At 43.9% G+C, this 22768-nt stretch overlaps 1 protein-coding gene across 4 annotated transcripts in view; it reads right to left on the bottom strand.

Annotated features, from left to right (window-relative positions):
• Window positions 1–22768, bottom strand: part of LOC110521111 (kinesin-like protein KIF13B) — an 89837-nt gene that overhangs the window by 13594 nt on the left and 53475 nt on the right. For all 4 annotated transcript variants that reach the window (XM_036976322.1, XM_036976321.1, XM_036976323.1 and 1 more), the window contains 8 exons: window positions 21587–21744; window positions 17636–17768; window positions 15035–15184; window positions 14466–14565; window positions 13433–13559; window positions 6254–6309; window positions 5896–6017; window positions 155–331 (listed from right to left, as the gene is read on the bottom strand). In XM_036976322.1, the coding sequence (XP_036832217.1) occupies window positions 155–331; window positions 5896–6017; window positions 6254–6309; window positions 13433–13559; window positions 14466–14565; window positions 15035–15184; window positions 17636–17768; window positions 21587–21744 (1023 nt within the window). The remainder of the gene's footprint in view (window positions 1–154; window positions 332–5895; window positions 6018–6253; window positions 6310–13432; window positions 13560–14465; window positions 14566–15034; window positions 15185–17635; window positions 17769–21586; window positions 21745–22768) is intronic.

Genomic DNA, 22768 nt, shown 5'->3' with positions numbered 1-22768 from the left:
TTTTTTAAAAATGAATGCTAAAAAACATGTACAGCTGTATTTTACAGGAGGAGCAACTTACTGAGCAGGTTTCTGACCTGTAGTCCGGTGTGTGTGTGTGTGTGTGTGTGTGTGTGTGTGTGTGTGTGTCTGATGTGTGTCTCTCCCTTCCTACCTGTCGTCCAGCTAGGTTGACACAGATTCGTTTTCGGAGGACCAGGTGCATGTTGGCAGGGTGAGAGAGCTGAACTACGACCCTGACGATCAGGTACACCCTGAGGTCAGCTGACACACTGCGACTCAGCTGGGGACAGTTATGTACCGTGGAGTCCCACGACGCCTCTGCACCAACCTGAGAGGTGAGAGAAGGTGTATAAAAGTGAGTACTTGGTGTAAAGGGAAATTGTAATGTTCGAGCTATTCTTATAACTAATTTCTATATTCTATTCATGTGCTGTTCTATAAACCAATTTCTATGTTCTTGCAAGTGGCTGACTGTACAAATCACACCTATCAGTAGCTGGCAGGAGGACCAGACGTTGTTTTGAGAACGAACGGCCGTGTTTTGAGAACAAAAGAAAGATATATCTCAGTTTCAAGATCTCAGCTTAGAAAGAAGAAAGAGGTCTTGGTTCGTCACGTGGTATGAACCAGTCTCGGTCCGTCACGTCTTCCTTTCCTGTGGCGGTCCTCGCGAGAGACAGTTTCATCATAGCGTTTGATGGTTTCGCGACTGCACTTCAAGAAACTTCTTGACATTTTCTGGATTGACTGACCTTCATTCATTTGAGCTGTTCTTGCCATAATATGGACTTGGTCTTTTACCAAATAGGGCTATTTTCTGTATACCACCCCTACCTTGTCACAACACAACTGATTGGCTCAAACGCATTAAGGAAAGAAATTCCACAAATTAACTTTTAACAAGGCACACCTGTTAATTGAAATGCATTCCAGGTGGCTACCTCTTGAAGGTGGTTGAGAGAATGCCAATAGTGTGCAAAGCTGTCATCAAGGCAAAGGGTGGCAATTTGAAGAATCTCAAATCTAAAATATATTTTGAGTTGTTTTTTTTTGGTTACCACATGATTCCATATGTGTTATTTAGTGGTTTTGATGTCTTCGCTATTATTCTACAAAGTAGAAAACAGTACAAATATAGAAAAACCTTTGAATGAGTAGGTGTTCTAAAACTTTTGACCGGTAGTGTATAGGACAACTGGTGGGCCAGCCCCGGGAGATTTTTCTGACAGACGTGTACTATGGTGCATTGAGTTGGTTGGAACCTCTCCAGCACGCTGACAAATAAACAATGATTCATTTAAGATGGACTTCGAGTGTCCTTGTGTGTAAGAATTTCCACAACATTGGTTTGCTGGAGTAGGGCTCCAGGGATAGAAAAGTGTATACTTGGTTTGCTGGAGTAGGGCTCCAGGGATAGAAAAGTGTATACTTGGTTTGCTGGAGTAGGGCTCCAGGGATAGAAAAGTGTATACTTGGTTTGCTGGAGTAGGGCTCCAGGGATAGAAAAGTGTATACTTGGTTTGCTAGAACAAGCATTAAAAAGCAATGGTTCTCAAAATATTGTCCTGTGACCATCACAATAAACCTAACAAGTCCAAACCAGTGTTTTAATTCAACCTTTCTTTAACCAGGTTAGTCTCGCTGAGAGACCTGGACCAAGACAGCAGCATCAACAGGTCAGTTCCAGACAGACAGTCACATGACGTCCACCAGACAGACAGGCGTCACATGACGTCCACCAGACAGACAAGTCACATGACGTCCACCAGACAGACTTTCACATGACGTCCACCAGACAGACAGTCACATGACGTCCACCAGACAGACAGACAGTCACATGACGTCCACCAGACAGACAGACAGTCACATGACGTCCACCAGACAGACAGACAGTCACATGACGTCCACCAGACAGACAAGTCACATGACGTCCACCAGACAGACAAGTCACATGACGTCCACCAGACAGACAAGTCACATGACGTCCACCAGACAGCCATACTGTACATCAATATAAAAGTAGCATATCAGTTAAGAACATGCACAACACAAAAGTCTGAAAAAACAGAGCGCAATATACACTGCTCAAAAAAATAAAGGGAACACTAAAATAACACATCCTAGATCTGAATGAAGGAATTATTCTTATTAAATACTTTTTTCATTACATAGTTGAATGTGCTGACAACAAAATCACACAAAAATGATCAATGGAAATCAAATTTATCAACCCATGGAGGTCTGGATTTAGAGTCACACTCAAAATTAAAGTGGAAAACCACACTACAGGCTGATCCAACTTTGATGTCATGTCCTTAAAACAAGTCAAAATGAGGCTCAGTAGTGTGTGTGTGGCCTCCACGTGCCTGTATGACCTCCCTACAACGCCTGGGCATGCTCCTGATGAGGTGGCGGATGGTCTCCTGAGGGATCTCCTCCCAGACCTGGACTAAAGCATCCGCCAACTCCTGGACAGTCTGTTGGTGGATGGAGCGAGACATGATGTCCCAGACGTGCTCAATTGGATTTAGGTCTGGGGAACGGGTGGGCCAGTCCATAGCATCAATGCCTTCGCTTTGCAGGAACTGCTGACACACTCCAGCCACAAGAGGTCTAGCATTGTCTTGCATGAGGAGGAACCCAGGGCCAACCGCACCAGCAAATGGTCTTACAAGGGGTCTGAGGATCTCATCTCGGTACCTAATGGCAGTCAGGCTACCTCTGGCGAGCACATGGAGGGCTGTGCGGCCCCCCAAAGAAATGCCACCCCACACCATGACTAACCCACCGCCAAACCGGTCATGCTGGAGGATGTTGCAGGCAGCAGAATGTTCTCCACGGCGTCTCCAGACTCTGTCACATGTGCTCAGTGTGAACCTGCTTTCATCTGTGAAGAGCACAGGGCGCCAGTGGCGAATTTGCCAATCTTGGTGTTCTCTGGCAAATGCCAAACGTCCTGCACGGTGTTGGGCTGTAAGCACAACCCCCACCTGTGGACGTCGGGCCCTCATACCCCCCTCATGGAGTCTGTTTCTGACCATTTGAGCAGACACATGCACATTTGTGGCCTGCTGGAGGTCATTTTGCAGAGCTCTGGCAGTGCTCCTCCTTGCACAAAGGCGGAAGTAGCGGTCCTACTGCTGGGTTGTTGCCCTCCTACGGCCTCCCCCACGTCTTCTGATGTACTGGCCTGTCTCCTGGTAGCGCCTTCATGCTCTGGACACTACACTGACAGACACAGCAAACCTTCTTGCCACAGGTCGCATTGATGTGCCATCCTGGATGAGCTGCACTACCTGAGCCACTTGTGTGGGTTGTAGACTCCGTCTCATGCTACCACTAGAGTGAAAGCACCACCAGCATTCAAAAGTGACCAAAACATCAGCCAGGAAGCAAAGGAACTGAGAAGTGGTCTGTGGTCACCACCTGTAAGAACCACTCCTTTATTGGGGGTGTCTTGCTAATTGCCTATAATCTCCACCTGTTGTCTATTCCATTTGCACAACAGCATGTGACATTTATTGTCAATCAGTGTTGCTTCCTAAGTGGACAGTTGGATTTCACAGAAGTGTGATTGACTTGGAGTTACATTGTGTTGTTTAAGTGTTCCCTTTATTTTTTTGAGCAGTGTATGTCAAAAGACACTACAGTATCAAGATCAGGGTGGGGGATTGCCAGGGACCTCGAGATACAATATTACCAAGATAATTAGGCACAGTTCTCACGATTCTATACGTCTTCAGATTTGATACTGCGATTTTGTTTGCAATTTGATTTTAAACATATTGTTCACCCTGTCTGTTGCAGAGGGACAAGGAAAAGCATGCGAAAACCTGTTTCCATCAGTCGAGGAAATAAAAATGTAAACCTCCGTCTTCTTTTTAAATAAGCTATAAGATAAAAAAATAAAATACCTGAATTTTGACCCAGGTACAGCCGACTAGTGCAAAGTAACGCTACCCAAAGTACCAAAAAAAAAAAAAATGAAATCGATATACAATACCGTTCAAAAGTTTGGGGTCACTTAGAAATGTCCTTATTTTTGAAAGCAACTTCATTAAATAGTACCCGCAAAACACCAGTCTCAACGTCAACCGTGAAGAGGCGACTCCGGGATGCTGGCCTTCTAGGCAGAGTTCCTCTGTCCAGTCTCAACGTCAACCGTGAAGAGGCGACTCCGGGACGCTGGCCTTCTAGACAGAGTTCCTCTGTCCAGTCTCAACGTCAACAGTGAAGAGGTGACTCCAGGATGCTGGCCTTCTAGGCAGAGTTCCTCTGTCCAGTCTCAACGTCAACAGTGAAGAGGTGACTCCGGGATGCTGGCCTTCTAGACAGAGTTCCTCTGTCCAGTCTCAACGTCAACAGTGAAGAGGTGACTCCAGGATGCTGGCCTTCTAGGCAGAGTTCCTCTGTCCAGTGCTTGTGTTCTTTTGCCCATCTTAATCTATTATTTTTATTGGCCAGTCTGAGATATGGATTTTTCTTTGCAACTCTACCTAGAAGGCCAGCATCCTGGAGTTGCCTCTTCACTGTTGACGTTGAGACTGGACAGAGGAACTCTGCCTAGAAGGGCAGCATCCTGGAGTCACCTCTTCACTGTTGACGTTGAGACTGGACAGAGGAACTCTACCTAGAAGGCCAGCATCCTGGAGTCACCTCTTCACTGTTGACGTTGAGACTGGACAGAGGAACTCTACCTAGAAGGCCAGCCTCCCTGATGGCACCTCTTCACTGTTGACGTTGAGACTGGTGTTTTACGGGTACTATTTAATGAAGCTGCCAGTTGAGGACTTGTGAGGCGTCTGTTTCTCAAACTAGAGAATGTATTTGTACTCTTGCTCAGTTGTGCACCGGGGCCTCCCCGGGGCCTCCCCTTCTGTGAAGGGAGTAGTACACAGTGTTGGCAATTTCTCGCATGGAAAAAAAATGCATTTCTCAGAACAAGAAAAGATGGACGAATTTCAGAAGAAAGTTATTTGTTTCTGGCCATTTTGAACCTGTAATCGAACCCACAAATGCTGATGCTCCAGATACTCAACTAGTCTAAAGAAGGCCAGTTTTATCCCTTCTTTAATCAGCACAACAGTTTTCAGCTGTGCTAACATGATTGCAAAAGGGTTTTCTAATGACCAATTAGCCTTTTAAAATAATAAACTTGGATTAGCTAACACAACGTGCCATTGGAACACAGAAGTGATGGTTGCTGATAATGGACCTCTGTACATCTATGTAGATATTCCATTTAAAAAAAAATCTGCCGTTTCCAGCTACAATAGTCATTTAGAACATTAACAATGTCTACACTATATTTCTGATCAATTTGATTCTATTTTAAATGGACAAAACAATTTATTTTCTTTTAAAAACAAGGACATTTCTAAGTGACCCCAAACTTTTGAACGGTAGTGTATATTATCATTAAAAAAATGTTTACTTGGGAGTCAAATATCCATGTAATATCGTCCACAAACTATATTGCGATATGTAGCTGTATGCTTTTCTCCCCCATCACTAATCAAAATGCATCAAGTGAGACATTATCCTTCCTTCCATAAGGCAACAACGACTAGTGCCATCGGGCGACAACTAGAACCAACTACATACCAACAATCTGCTAATCTATTTGTCCTCTGAACTCCTCCAGGGACACCAGGTCCTGTAGTTTTAGCTTGGAGGGAATTTCAAGGCCAGTGGGCAGAGTAGTGAAAACACCCCCCCCCCCCCCCATAGTCTGTTCTAATGTTCATGACTGTTAGCAGAAAACAAGACTGGGATCTGAGCTTGTATATGTTTTTAGACGAGAGGATTGATAGAAAGGTGTTTAAGTGTGAGGTTGGGAGTGACGAAGCCCACAATGCTGTGTTTGTGTGATTGTCTCTCTATGGTCCTCACCTCTCCTCCATCGTAGTGCTTGACGATGTGCAAGTGAAAAAACGCATCCTCATCCTCCTGGTTGAGCATGGCATCTAGACCCCCAGCCAGTGGAGCAGATAGGTTATCCTGGAAATCATCAGCTGGAGGGCGAGAAGAGAGAGAGGGGGGGGGGGGGGGGGGGGGGGGGGTGAGGGGGGGGGGGGGTGAGATAGAGGAACAATGGAACATACCACTGATGATGGTGAAGATAATGGAGGACAGAAGGAACAACGGAACATACCATTGATGATGGTGAAGATAGGGGAGGACAGAAGGACAGCAGAACATACCACTGATGGTGAAGATAGGGGAGGACAGAAGGAACAACGGAACATACCACTGAGGTCCAGGAAGAGAACAGGAATGTGTGCCTCCATCCCAGGAACAGGATCTCTGTGGGGAAACAGGCAAAGCAGAACACTGAGCACACACAGCTCCAACACGCACGCTAGTGATGCGCGGGTTCACTCACAACCCGCAGTCCCTGTGGTAGCCAAGTGGTTACAGCGTTGGGCCAGTAACCGAAAGGTTGCTGGATCGAATCCCCAAGCTGACAAGGTAGAAATCTGTTGTTCTGCCCCTGAGCAATGCAGTTAACCCACTGTTCCCCCGGGCAGTTAACCCACTGTTCCCCCGGGCAGTTAACCCACTGTTCCCCCGGGCAGTTAACCCACTGTTCCCCGGGCAGTTAACCCACTGTTCCCCGGGCAGTTAACCCACTGTTCCCCGGGCAGTTAACCCACTGTTCCCCGGGCAGTTAACCCACTGTTCCCCGGGCAGTTAACCCACTGTTCCCCGGGCAGTTAACCCACTGTTCCCCGGGCGCCATGGATGTCGATTAAGGCCGCCCCCCGCAGCTCTCGGACTTCAGTTGTACAACTGACTAGGTATCCCCCCCCTCTCCCTTTATCTGCAGGGTGGGCAGGTTGAGGGTCATGAAATATTGTGGCGGGCGGATTAAATAAAGACAAGTCACATCTATAGGCTACTTTGAGAGGCGACAGGTAGCCTAGAGTGTTGGGCCAGTAGCAGAAAGGTTGCTGGATCGAATCCCCCGAGCTGACAAGGTAAAAATATATTATTCTGCTCCTGAACAAGGCACTGTTCCCTGGTAGGCCGTCATTGTAAATAAGAATTTGTTCTTGACTGACTCGCCTAGTTAAATAAAGGTTAAATAAAAGGTTAATTTCAAAAGAAATTTTGGTTCTTTCGTTATTCTTATCTGGCCTCAGATTCCGGGCCTAACGGTACAGCGCCAAATAAACACCAACCGACAAAGAAAGGGAACATTGTCCTTTTTGTCTCAGTGGATCAACATCAGAGTTGAATTGAATAAGAGAAAAGCGGGAGAGTTGAAAATCAATAGAAGGAGGGGTCATAACAGTAGTCTTACGTTTGGAAAGCTGTTGTGTGTGATGATTGTGAAGCGCTATGCAAATTCAACAGTCAGGGACGTGGGACTTGAAATATGGCACGTCAAGGGTACTGTTCATATGGGTTAAATGGAATAGTGACTGAAATCTGGACACCGACTGTAGGTCTACAACCTCTCACATAGGTTCATATTAACTCCTGCAGAATTAAGCATGACTTGGATTAAAATGATACACCAAAATGGACATTTGACTCAGGAACCGGAATGGATAAATTTGACTTCTTCCTTTCAGCATCTTGAGAGAACGAATGTGCGGTTAGGGACCGTCTGTAATGATAAAGGCTGATAGAATTTCAGCAACATAAAATAGGCCTCCAAGCTAAACAGAAATCTTATCAGAAACATGTTGGATAGTTTTCACAGCTTCTACATTTTCTTTAAAAAAAGGGTCAAACTGATGCCAATTGAAAAACATTTTATTTTATTTTTTTTATTTATTTATTTTTATAATTGCATTTTCTCCCTGGTACCTAAACGTCTTTGCTGTGAGAGAAGTGGAGAAAGAGAAAACCTTTCCGATGTCAACTAGATTGAAGCATTGAGTCGATCGATGTGGTGAGCAACAACCAATGACAGAAGAGAAGCTGCATGTGTAGGCCTATCAAATCAAATGTTACTTGTCACATGCTTCGTAAAACAACAGGTGTAGACTAACGGTGAAACGCTTACTTTATGGGTCATTTTCTAACAATGCAGAGTTAAAGATACCAAAAAAAATGTACTTTTAAAATAGTGACACTAGGAATAAATAGAGTGAATAATGAATAACGAGTAAAAAAAATAGCATTTCTATATACAGGGAGTGCCAGTAGCACGTTGATGTGCAGCAGTACGAGGTAATTGAGGTAGCCTTCAGAAAGTATTCACACCCCTTGAATTGTTCCAAATTATGTTGTTACAAAGTGGGATTAAAATGTGTCATTTTTGTCAAAATATCTACACAAAATACTCCCCAAAAAATTTGAACATTTGTAAAAACAACAAAATAAAAACACTAACATACCTTGGATTAGATAAGTATTCAACCCCCTGAGTCAATACGATTACAGCTGTGAAACGATCTGCATAATGTAAATCTCTAAGAGTTTTCACACATGGATTATGCAACATTTGCCCATGGTTTTTTCCTAAATTATTCAAGCTCTGTCAAGTTGGTTGTTGATCATTGCTAGACAACCATTGTCAGGTCTTGCCATAGATTTTCAAGCAGACTTAAGAAAACCTGTAATTTGGCCACTCAGGAACATTCACAGTCTTCTTGGAAAGCAACTCCAGTGTAGATTTGGGCTTGTGTTTTAGGTTATTGTCCTGCTCGAATGTGACTTCATCTCCCAGTGTCTGGTGGAAAGCAGACTGAAACAGTTTTTCCTCTAGGATTTTGACTGAGCTTTGCTCCATTCCGTTTCTTTTTCCATCCTGGAAAACTCCCCCAGTCCCTAACGATTACAAGCATACCCATAACATGATGCAGCCACCACTATGCTAAAAAACATGGAGAGCGGTACTCAGTAATGTGTTGTTTGCCCCAAACATAACACTTTGTATTCAGGACAAAAAGTGAAATGCTTTGCCCAATTTTTTGCAGTATTTACTTTAGTGCCGCTTGTTGCAAACAGGATGCATGTTTTGGAATATTTTTTATTCTGTACAGGCTTCCTTCTTTTCACTGTCAATTAGGTTAGTATTGTGGAGTTTTAAAGTCACCATTTGCCTTATGTGCAAAGCTGTCAGAGGGTGGCTACTTTGAAGAATCTCAAATATATTTGGATTTGTTAAACACTTTTTTGGTTACTACATGATTCCATATGTGTTATTTCAATGTATTGATGTCTTCACAATTATTCTACAATGTAGAAAATAGTAAAAATAAAGAAAAACCCTTGAATGAGTAGGCGTGTCCACATTTTTGACTGGTACTGTATGTCTGAAATTAGTTTTGATTTAGAATGGACAAATTGAAATGGTCCACCCACACAGACAGCATGATGAAGAAGGCGCAACAGCGCCTCTTCAACCTCAGGAGGCTGAAGAAATTTGGCTACTCACCAAAAGCACTCACAAACTTTTACAGATGCACAATCGAGAGCATCCTTGTATCGGGTTGTATCACCGCCTGGTATGGCAACTGCTCCTCCCACAACCGTAAGGCTCTCCAGAGGGTAGTGAGGTCTGCACAACGCATCACCGGGGGCAAACTACCTGCCCTCTAGGACACCTACACCACCCGATGTCACAGGAAGGCCATAAAGATCATCAAGGACAACAACCACCCGAGCCACTGCCTGTTCACCCCGCTATCATCCAGAAGGCGAGGTCAGTACAGGTGCATTAAAGCTGGGACCGAGAGACTGAAAAACAGCTTCTATCTCAAGGCCATCAGACTGTTAAACAGCCATCACTAACATTGAGTGGCTGCTGCCAACATACTGACTCATCTCTAGCCACTTTAATAAGGACAAAATTGATGTAATAAATGTATCACTAACCACTTTAAACAATGGCACTTTATATAACGTTTACATACTCTACATTGCTCATCTCATATGTGTCATGACGTTGGCCTCTTTGGGTATAGCAAGCCCATCCCCCTCTCCCTGCCTCCCCCTTGCCTCCTTCAACTAGGTTGCTGTGGTCAGAGAGACGTCGTAAATTCCTGAGAAGACCTCATGGACACACAGTATAGAGAGAGTACATTTTCATGGAGAACAAAGGAATTCCTTCCACCTCACAGAACTTGAGGTACGAACAAATTTCATGTTCCGGAGAAAGTATAAAAGATCGTTGAAGAATCCAGAGACGAACTGGTCCGTTTGTCACAACTTGGGGAAGCTCATGGGAGACGGTGTGGCCACATCACCATAACGCTGTTTATATAATAGCCTCAGATATGAGGTTTACATCTAATTGCATCTTGAGAGAATGAATGATACTGTTTGTATAATGGTGTAATATGATTGTGGACTGTTTAATGAAGAAAAATACAATTCCCTTTTGATTTGAACTAAATCAGAGGACCGCCCCTGAGCCCAGTTAGGGTCAGGCCTCCTGGACCGGCCCTGAGCCCAGATAGGGTCAGACATCCTGGACCGCCCCTGAGCCCAGTTAGGGTCAGACATCCTGGACCGCCCCTGAGCCCAGTTAGGGTCAGACATCCTGGACCGCCCCTGAGCCCAGTTAGGGTCAGACATCCTGGGACCGCCCCTGAGCCCAGTTAGGGTCAGACATCCTGGACCGCCCCTGAGCCCAGTTAGGGTCAGACATCCTGGACCGCCCCTGAGCCCAGTTAGGGTCAGACATCCTGGGACAGCCCTCTTCGGCCCTTCCAAATAAAACCCCCAATCGGGTTTTCGATCAGCAGACCGAGCTTACCTCAATTACGAGATGGCTAAAGGTTGCAGACCATGTTGTTTTCCATTAGGAGGGACAAAGGTTGTAGACCATTGCTGAATCTGTTAACCATACCACGTGGTTAAACTCTTAGACTATCGATACTGACAGAATAAGAACAAGTCTTTGATATTAATTACTAGTCTGCAGCTAGGAATTCGGTATCATTGAACGCGAAGACCGACAACTGCCGAAACATCCATTCTATAACGAATGTCACTCTGAACTATCCCCTCTTACCACAACCGAGAGAGAGAGGGAAATAGACGGAAAATTCTACAAAAGAAACTAACTTTTCACCAGCAATCAAGATGACACACTGAGCGTAAATATATATATATATTGATTGCAATTGTCCCCGAATGAGTGAGCGTTCATGTGTAAAGTATTAGCATTTCAATTGTTATAATTATTAACTCTGTAGTGACTTCTTAGTCGACCCCCACTTCCCCTTTTGTCTAACAAGCCACCATGCCGGTTCAGCCCACTAGGGGCACATTCTATCACCACATGTAAATATATTTACTGTTTGTTTATGCATTTCTGTGAATTACTTAGTTAGTAATAAATAAATAATTCAAGACAATTGATGTATGGATGACTCAATGAAGACTGGGTTCGTGCAGATAACCAACAATTTACGACGTTTGGAACGAGACTAACGTGAGGTAAAGTAAATAATTCATTATTTCGAAGACTAATTGATCAGAAAAAATATCTGAAAAGTTATTTTAGGAAATGATAACTTTGTGATCTGAATATTTTCCTTGGTGCCCCGACTTCCTAGTTAATTACATTTACATGATTAATCAGTCTAATCGCGTAATAATAATTACAGAGAATCTTCTCAGTTTAATGAGAGTAAAGACACGACATATGTATATACTGTACTCTATACCATCTACAGCATCTTGCCTATGCCGTTCGGCCATCGCTCATTCATATTCTTTTATGTACATTATCTTATTCATTCCTTTACACTTGTGTGTATAAGGTAGTTGTTGTGAAATAGTTAGGCTAGATTACTTGTTGGTTATTACTGCATGGTCAGAATTAGAAGCACAAGCACTTCGCTACACTCGCATTAACATCTGCTAACCATGTGTATCTGACAAATAAAATTTGATTTGATTTGATGATGCAGCCAGTCAAGATGCTCTCGATGGTGCAGCTGTGCAACTTTTTGAGGATCTAAGGACACGTGCCGAAGCTTTTCAGCCTCCTGAGGGGGAAGAGGCGTTGTCGTGCCATCTTCACACCTGTGTGGGTGTGTGTGGACCATATCAATTCCTTATTGATGTGGACACGGAGGAACTTTAAGCTCTCGAGCAGCTCCACTACAGCCCCATTAATGTGGATGGGGGGGGGGGGGGGGGACCAAGGCTGTCTCATCATCGTCGTGATCAGACGACCCATTGTTGTGTCATCAGCAAACTTAATGATGGTGTTGGAGTCGTGCAAGGCCACGCAGTCGTGGGTGAACGGGGAGTACAGGAGGGGACTAAGCACGCACCCCTGAAGGGACCCGGTGTTGATGGTCAGCGTGGCAGATGTGTTGTTGACTACCAACACCGCCTGGGGACGGCTCATCAGGAAGTCCAGGATCAAGTTTCAGAGGGAGGGGTTCAGTCCCAGGGTCCCAGCTTGGTGATGAGCTTGGAGGGGACAATGGTGTTGAATGCTGGGCTGCAGACAATGAACAGCATTCTGCACAGCCAGAGGAGGACTGGCCACCCCTCATAGCCTGGTTCCTCTCTAGGTTTCTTCCTAGGTTCCTGCCTTTCTAGGGAGTTTTTCCAAGCCACCGTGCTTCTACACCTGCATTGTTTGCCGTTTGGGGTTTTAGGCTGGGTTTCTGTACAGCACTTTGTGACATCAGCTGATGTATGAAGGGCTATATAAATACATTTGATTGATTGATTCTTACATAGGTATTAATTTAATCCAGGTGTATGAGGGTAGTGTGGAGTAGATATTGCATCATCTGTGGATCTGTTGGGGCGGTATGCGAATTGGAGTGGGTCTAGGGGTGTCTGGGATGGTGTTGTTGATGTGAGCCATGACCAGCCTTTCAAACCCATTTAATGGATATACAATTTAATTTAATTAAATTTTTCAGTTTTTGATTTGTTAAAAAAGTTTGAAATATCCAATAAATGTCGTTCCACTTCATGATTGTGTCCCACTTGTTGTTGATTCTTCACAAAAAAATACAGTTTTATATCTTTATGTTTGAAGCCTGAAATGTGGCAAAAGGTCGCAAAGTTCAAGGGGGCCGAATACTTTCGCAAGGCACTGTAGATGTGAGTGCTACGGAGCGATACTCATTTAGACAGGTTAACTTGGTGTTCTTGGGCACAGGGACTATGGTGGTCTGCTTGAAACAAATTGGTTTTACAGACCAGGTCAGGGACAGGTTGAAAATCTAAATTATAGACAAGTTGACTAACAAATAGCAACCAAATTGTCAGAAATTATAAGCAGAAACATTAGGCTTGGGAAAAAAAATGGCTCCTGCACCCCGTCAAAAAGAATGTTCCGGTATCTCTGACTGTGGCAGCGTATTTTCTATATTAGCGGGTCGGGTGCAGACCTCAGATTTTCACATATAGTCGGGCGATTGCAGATGGGTTATTAGCAATTACGGGCATGTGAACAAACACAAACGCGCGCACACACACACACACCCTTTACCTCTCAGCGGGGGCTCCAGGGATCCCGCTACCAGCCGAAGGTAACAGGACGGCGTTACGTTCCTCTGTCAGGGTCAAACGCCACTCTAACAGCTGGGCCTCCCTCTCCACGTCATCCTCTGACTTATCTACAAACACAATACTATTTTAGCTGCATAACACTCATTTCCAATACTATTTTAACTGTATAACAGTCATTATCAATACTATTTTAAATGTATAACACTCATTATCAATACTATTTTAACTGTATAACAGTCATTATCAATACTATTTTAAATGCATAACACTCGTTATCAATACTATTTTAACTGTAAAACACTCATTATTAATAGTATTTTAACTGTAAAACACTCATTATCAATACTATTTTAAATGTATAACACTCATTATTACTACTGTTAATAATAGTATTTTAACTGGCATACTCTCATTATTAATAGTATTTCAACTGTAAAACACTCATTATTACTAAGATTTTTGTTCAAATACAAGTCATCAATATGCTCTGTGTGTAATGTAGTGTGTGTCGTGAGGAGGTCATCAATATGCTCTGTGTGTAATGTAGTGTGTGTCGTGAGGAGGTCATCAATATGCTCTGTGTGTAATGTGATGTGTGTCGTGAGGAGGTCATCAATATGCTCTGTGTGTAATGTGATGTGTGTCGTGAGGAGGTCATCAATATGCTCTGTGTGTAATGTGATGTGTGTCGTGAGGAGGTCATCAATATGCTCTGTGTGTAGTGTAGTGTGTGTTGTGAGGAGGTCATGAATATGCTCTGTGTGTAATGTAGTGTGTGTCGTGAGGAGGTCATGAATATGCTCTGTGTGTAGTGTAATGTGTGTCGTGAGGAGGTCATCAATATGCTCTGTGTAATGTAGTGTGTCGTGATGAGGTCATCAATATGCTCTGTGTGTAATGTAGTGTGTGTCGTGAGGAGGTCATCAATATGCTCTGTGTGTAATGTAATGTGTGTCGTGAGGAGGTCATCAATATGCTCTGTGTGTAATGTAGTGTGTGTCAGTCAGTCTGACCGGGCTTTTGGACCATCTTCTGCAGGTGCTGGTCCAGGTACTGTTGCCTCTTAGTGAGAGTGGTCAGCCACTGGTCCCTCAACCTCTCCAGGTCACCTTCCTACACACACACACACACACACACACACACACACACACACCACACACCCCACACCCCACACACCCCACACACCACACACACACCCCACACACACACCACACACACCACACACACCACACACACCACACACACCACACACACACACACACGGTATTATCAGAACAAAGTTCAGTTTTGCTTCGCTGTGCCCTACTAAACAACCCCCTGTGACTACTTTTCCTTCACTCAACTCTTATGCGAGAAAATCCATTGCATTTTCTTGATTGCTCCCATCCTCTTTCCTCACCTCCTAAAAACCCACTGGATGAGAAAGTCAGAGGGGATGGACCTCTGACCTTCTAATCCAACTGTTTTTTTTTTTTTTGAGGAGGCAACGAGAAGAGAGGACGCGAAGAATCAACAAAAAATGCAATTGAGATTCTCCCAATGTCTCAAACTAACTATTAAAACGGATTGCAGTCAGTGTTACCTGATAGCTGTCCACGTCCTCATCCCAGCGGCAGATCTCGCGTACCTCCACGTTGCCAATGGATACAGAGAGGATGTTTGTGGCGATGAGGGGCATGGTTCCTGAGTCAGGTACGGACCGTACCTCCACCTGCAAACGACGAGACTGGCCCTGGGTGGGGAGGGGGATAGAGACAGGGTTAAGGTTAGAGGCATGGTTACTGAGTCTGAGACTGGCCCTGGGTGGGGAGGGGATAGAGACAGGGTTAAGGTTAGAGGCATGGTTCCTGAGTCTGAGACTGGCCCTGGGTGGGGAGGGGGATAGAGACAGGGTTAAGGTTAGAGGCATGGTTCCTGAGTCTGAGACTGGCCCTGGGTGGGTAGGGGGATAGAGACAGGGTTAAGGTTAGAGGCATGGTTCCTGAGTCTGAGACTGGCCCTGGGTGGGGAGGGGGTTAGAGACAGGGTTAAGGTTAGAGGCATGGTTCCTGAGTCTGAGACTGGCCCTGGGTGGGGAGGGGGATAGAGACAGGGTTAAGGTTAGAGGCATGGTTACTGAGTCTGAGACTGGCCCTGGGTGGGGAGGGGATAGAGACAGGGTTAAGGTTAGAGGCATGGTTCCTGAGTCTGAGACTGGCCCTGGGTGGGGAGGGGGATAGAGACAGGGTTAAGGTTAGAGGCATTGTTACTGAGTCTGAGACTGGCCCTGGGTGGGGAGGGGGTTATTAGAGACAGGGTTAAGGTTAGAGGCATGGTTCCTGAGTCCTGGAAGGAACATACCTCCACACGACAAGACTGAACCTACTAAACACTTATTTCATGTGCCTATCACATGATCTATGACGTTTTCATCTATGACCCATCTATCCATAAGATGGAAACTTCTGTACACACTCCTGTTTGAGAAACAGGCACCACACACACACACACACTCACACACAGTGGGGAAAAAAGTGTTCAGTCAGCCACCAATTGTGCAAGTTCTCCCACTTAAAAAGATGAGAGAGGCTTGTATTTTCATCATAGGTACACTTCAACTATGACAGAAAAATGAGGAAAAAAATCCAGAAAATCACATTGTAGGATTTTTTATGAATTTATTTGCAAATTATGGTGGAAAATAAGTATTTGGTCACCTACAAACAAGCAAGATTTCTGGCTCTCACAGACCTGTAACTTCTTCTTTAAGAGGCTCCTCTGTCCTCCACTCATTACCTGTATTAATGGCACCTGTTTGAACTTGTTATCAATATAAAATACATCTGTCCACAACCTCAAATAGTCACACTCCAAACTCCACAATGGCCAAGACCAAAGAGCTGTCAAAGGACACCAGAAACAAAATTGTAGACCTGCACCAGGCTGGGAAGACTGAATCTGCAATAGGTAAGCAGCTTGGTTTGAAGAAATCAACTGTGGGAGCAATTATTAGGAAATGGAAGACATACAAGACCACTGATAATCTCCCTCGATCTGGGGCTCCACGCAAGATCTCACCCCGTGGGGTCAAAATGATCCCAAGAACGGTGAGCAAAAATCCCAGAACCATACGTGGGGACCTAGTGAATGACCTGCAGAGAGCTGGGACCAAAGCAAAAAAGCCTACCATCAGTAACACACTACGCCGCCAGGGACTCAAATCCTGCAGTACCAGACGTGTCCCCCTGCTTAAGCAAGTACATGTCCAGGCCCGTCTGAAGTTTGCTAGAGCGCATTTGGATGATCCAGAAGAAGATTGGGAGAATGTCATATGGTCAGATAAAACCAAAATATAATTTTTTGGTAAAAACTCAACTCGTTGTGTTTGTAGGACAAAGAATGCCGAGTTGCATCCAAAGAACACCATACCTACTGTGAAGCATGGGGGTAGAAACATCATGCTTTGGGGCTGTTTTTCTGCAAAGGGACCAGGACGACTGATCCGTGTAAACGAAAGAATGAATGGGGCCATGTATAGTGAGATTTTGAGTGAAAACCTCCTTCCATCAGCAAGGGCATTGAAGATGAAACGTGGCTGGGTCTTTCAGCATGACAATGATCCCAAACACAATGCCCGGGCAACGAAGGAGTGGCTTCGTAAGAAGCATTTCAAGGTCCTGGAGTGGCCTAGCCAGTCTCCAGATCTCAACCCCATAGAACATTTTGGGAGGGAGTTGAAAGTCCGTGTTGCCCAGCAACAGCCCCAAAACATCACTGCTCTAGAGGAGATCTGCATGGAGGAATGGGCCAAAATACCAGCAACAGTGTGTGGAAACCTTGTGAAGACTTACAGAAAACGTTTGACCTCTGTCATTGCCAACAAAGGGTATATAACAGAGTATTGAGATAAACTTTTGTTATTGACCAAATACTTATTTTCCACCATAATTTGCAAATAAATTAATTAAAAATCCTACAACGTGATTTTCTGGAGTTTTTTTTCTCATTTTGTCTGTCATAGTTGAAGTGTACCTATGATGAAAATTACAGGCCTCTGTCATCTTTTTAAGTGGAAGAACTTACACAATTGGTGGCTGACTAAATACTTTTTTGTCCTACTGTACACACACACACACACACACACACACACACACAGTAGAAAGTCCTCACAAGAATAGAAAAAAATACACAGAAACACAGCTACCTGTCTGAGTTGGAAGATGCCCCCGGTACGTACGTCCTTGGGTGGTAGGACCTCTACAGGGGTGAACTCTCCTGCGTCATTCAGCTCCAACACCTGAACCCAGAGATCCAGCCTACGAGTCACCTCACTCCACCTGGAGACACACAGACCAGACATTATATCAGACATTATATCAGACCAGACATTATACCAGACCAGACATTAAACCAGACATTATACCAGACCAGACATTAAACCAGACATTATATCAGACCAGACATTAAACCAGACATTATATCAGACCAGACATTAAACCAGACATTATACCAGACCAGTCATTAAACCAGACATTATACCAGACATTATACCAGACCAGACATTAAACCAGTCATTATACCAGACCAGTCATTAAACCAGACCAGACATTATACCAGACCAGACATTAAACCAGACCAGACATTAAACCAGACCAGACATTAAACCAGACCAGATATTAAACCAGACCAGACATTAAACCAGACATTAAAACAGACATTATACCAGACATTATACCAGACCAGACATTAAACCAGTCATTATACCAGACCAGACATTAAACCAGTCATTATACCAGACCAGGCAACCGAAAGGTTGCAAGTTCGAATCCCCGAGCTGACAAGGTACAAATCTGTCGTTCTGCCCCTGAACAGGCAGTTAACCCACTGTTCCTAGGCTGTCATTGAAAATAAGAATTTGTTCTTAACTGACTTGCCTAGTTAAATAAAGGAAAAAAAAAAAACAGACCAGACATTATACCAGACCAGTCATTAAACCAGACCAGACATTAAACCAGACCAGACATTAAACCAGACCAGACCAGACATTAAACCAGACCAGACATTATACCAGACCAGTCATTAAACCAGACCAGTCATTAAACCAGACCAGACATTATACCAGACCAGACATTAAACCAGACCAGTCATTAAACCAGACCAGACATTAAACCAGACCAGACATTAAACCAGACCAGACATTAAACCAGACCAGACATTAAACCAGACCAGACATTAAACCAGACCAGACATTATACCAGACCAGACATTATACCAGACCAGACATTATACCAGACCAGACATTATGCCAGACCAGACATTAAACCAGACCAGACATTATACCAGACCAGACATTAAACCAGACCAGACATTATACCAGACCAGACATTAAACCAGACCAGACCAGACATTAAACCAGACCAGACATTAAACCAGACCAGACATTATACCAGACCAGACATTATACCAGACCAGACATTAAACCAGACCAGACCAGACATTAAACCAGACCAGACATTAAACCAGACCAGACATTAAACCAGACCAGACATTATACCAGACCAGACATTAAACCAGACCAGACATTATACCAGACCAGACATTATACCAGACCAGACATTAAACCAGACAAGACATTAAACCAGACCAGACATTAAACCAGACCAGACATTAAACCAGACCAGACATTAAACCAGACCAGACATTATACCAGCAGACATTATACCAGACCAGACATTAAACCAGACCAGACATTAAACCAGTCATTATACCAGACCAGTCATTTTACCAGACATTATACCAGACCAGACATTATACCAGACCAGACATTATACCAGACCAGTCATTATACCAGACATTAAACTAGACCAGACCAGACATTAAACCAGACATTATACCAGACCAGACATTAAACCAGACCAGACAATATACCAGACCAGACATTATACCAGACCAGACATTATACCAGACCAGACATTATACCAGACCAGACATTATACCAGACCAGTCATTATACCAGACATTATACTAGACCAGACATTATACCAGACCAGACATTAAACCAGACCAGACATTATACCAGCAGACATTATACCAGACCAGACATTATAGCAGACCAGACATTATACCAGACCAGACATTATACCAGCAGACATTATACCAGACATTATACCAGACCAGACATTAAACCAGACCAGACATTATACCAGCAGTCATTATACCAGACATTAAACCAGACCAGTCATTATACCAGACCAGACATTATACCAGACCAGTCATTATACCAGACCAGACATTATACCAGACCAGTCATTATACCAGACATTATACTAGACCAGACATTAAACCAGACCAGACATTAAACCAGACCAGACCCGACATTATACCAGACCAGACATTATACCAGACATTATACCAGACCAGACATTAAACCAGACCAGACATTAAACCAGACCAGTCATTATACCAGACCAGACATTAAACCAGACCAGTCATTATACCAGACCAGACATTAAACCAGACCAGACATTAAACCAGACCAGTCATTATACCAGACCAGACATTAAACCAGACCAGACATTATACCAGACCAGACATTATACCAGACCAGACATTATACCAGACCAGACATTAAACCAGACCAGACATTAAACCAGACCAGACATTATACCAGACCAGTCATTATACCAGACATTATACTAGACCAGACATTATACCAGACCAGACATTAAACCAGACCAGACATTAAACCAGACCAGACATTAAACCAGACCAGACATTAAACCAGACCAGACATTACACCAGACATTATACCAGACCAGACATTAAACCAGACCAGACATTAAACCAGACCAGACATTATACCAGCAGTCATTATACCAGACATTAAACCAGACCAGTCATTATACCAGACCAGACATTATACCAGACCAGTCATTATACCAGACCAGACATTATACCAGACCAGTCATTATACCAGACATTATACTAGACCAGACATTAAACCAGACCAGACATTAAACCAGACCAGACCCGACATTATACCAGACCAGACATTATACCAGACCAGACATTATACCAGACCAGACATTATACCAGACATTATACCAGACCAGACATTAAACCAGACCAGACATTAAACCAGACCAGTCATTATACCAGACCAGACATTAAACCAGACCAGACATTAAACCAGACCAGTCATTATACCAGACCAGACATTAAACCAGACCAGACATTATACCAGACCAGACATTATACCAGACCAGACATTATACCAGACCAGACATTAAACCAGACCAGACATTAAACCAGACCAGACATTATACCAGACATTATACTAGACCAGACATTATACCAGACCAGACATTAAACCAGACCAGACATTAAACCAGACCAGACATTAAACCAGACCAGACATTAAACCAGACCAGACATTACACCAGACATTATACCAGACCAGACATTAAACCAGACCAGACATTAAACCAGACCAGACATTACACCAGACATTAAACCAGACCAGACATTATACCAGACCAGACATTAAACCAGACATTATACCAGACCAGACATTAAACCAGACCAGACATTAAACCAGACCAGACATTAAACCAGACCAGACATTACACCAGACATTATACCAGACCAGACATTAAACCAGACCAGACATTAAACCAGACCAGACATTAAACCAGACCAGACATTATACTACACCAGACCAGACATTATACCAGACCAGACATTATACCAGACCAGACATTATACCAGACCAGACATTAAACCAGACCAGACATTATACCAGACCAGACATTATACCAGACCAGACATTAAACCAGACCAGACATTAAACCAGACCAGACATTATACCAGACCAGACATTAAACCAGACCAGACATTAAACCAGACCAGACATTATACCAGACCAGACCAGACATTATACCAGACCAGACATTAAACCAGACCAGACATTAAACCACTTAGCAAAACATTTTGCAATCGGAACACATTTTCCAATGAAAAATAGAGTTTCTTATTGAACAAGTCCAGATAGCCCCTCGTTTCATCCACTTGGGTTCTAGTGAATTACAACCCAGTACACACCAACCCATATGTCCCATCTACACCGGTAGACTCCTAATCTCCTACTAGATCTCACCTCTCTCTGAGGGTTCGTGTCTTGGCCTGAATGACTTCCAGATCCCAAAGAGCCAGGTTCCTGCGGTGGTTCACCTGTTTATGTCCAAACACCTCGATGGCCACTGCCCCCTCCGCCACAAACTCCACAAACTCCTCGGACACACACACCTCCAGCTCCTGGGAACAAACAACACGTATAGACAAACAAACATGGACACTGTTCTACTGTTCTTCTGCTTTACTCTGGGTAGGTTTGCAAAATCCTGGAAAGTTGGCGACGGCTGATTTTTTTATTTATCCTAACCAACTGTATTATTTAGTTAGTTGTTTTTGTTGTTGCATTGTTTTTAACTTATTTCGTACATAATATTGCTGCTACCGTCTCTTATGACCGAAAGAGCTTTCTGGGTAACAGAACAGCGATTACTCATCTCGAACTGGACGAAGATTATGTGTTTAACGACGCTCGTCAGATGTGGCAGGGCTTGCAAACTATTACAGACAACAAAGGGAAACAGCCGTGAGTTGCCCAGTGACGCGAGCCTACAAGACGAGCTAAATGCCTTTTAATGTTCGCTTCGAGGCAAGCAACACTGAAGCATGCATGAGAGCACCAGCTGTTCTGGACAACTGTGTGATCACCCTTGTCATGGATCCCTCCGGAACTTTCATCAGGCACACCTGTGCCCTATTCCCACTGATTAGTATATATGTGCCCTTTGGTTTCCATGGTCTTGTCGATTATTGTTACAATATCCGTTGGTACGTGTGTTGTGTTTTGGGATTTCGTGCCCTTGTGGATTGCGCAAATGATTACGGGTCTCGTCCCATGTGATAATCATTGTGCGCATGTGTTATTTATTCAAGGTACTCCTCGCTCTTTTGTTTGGGTTCCAACCCTGTGTTTTTGTATAGTGTTTGTTTGGTCTTCGTCCCTTGCCTATACACGGCACACCATCGTTTGGGTACAATAAAAAAAAACTATTACGCATTCATGCTTCTGTCTCCCGAATCAATTATACCAACTAGACAACCCTCTACGTAGCCGATGTGAGCAAGACCTTTAAACAGGTAAACATTCATAAAGCCGAAGGCCAGACGGATTACCAGGATGTGTACTCGAAGTGTGCGCGGACCAACTGTCAAGTGTCTTCAATGACATTTACAACCTCTCCCTGACCGAGTCTGTAATACCTACATG

The sequence above is a fragment of the Oncorhynchus mykiss genome, chromosome 4 (genome assembly GCF_013265735.2).
Source record: "Oncorhynchus mykiss isolate Arlee chromosome 4, USDA_OmykA_1.1, whole genome shotgun sequence".
In the NCBI taxonomy this organism is placed as follows: Eukaryota; Metazoa; Chordata; class Actinopteri; order Salmoniformes; family Salmonidae; genus Oncorhynchus; species Oncorhynchus mykiss.
Note: the sequence above shows the minus strand (reverse complement) of the source record. Positions and strands in the feature narration are given on the sequence as shown.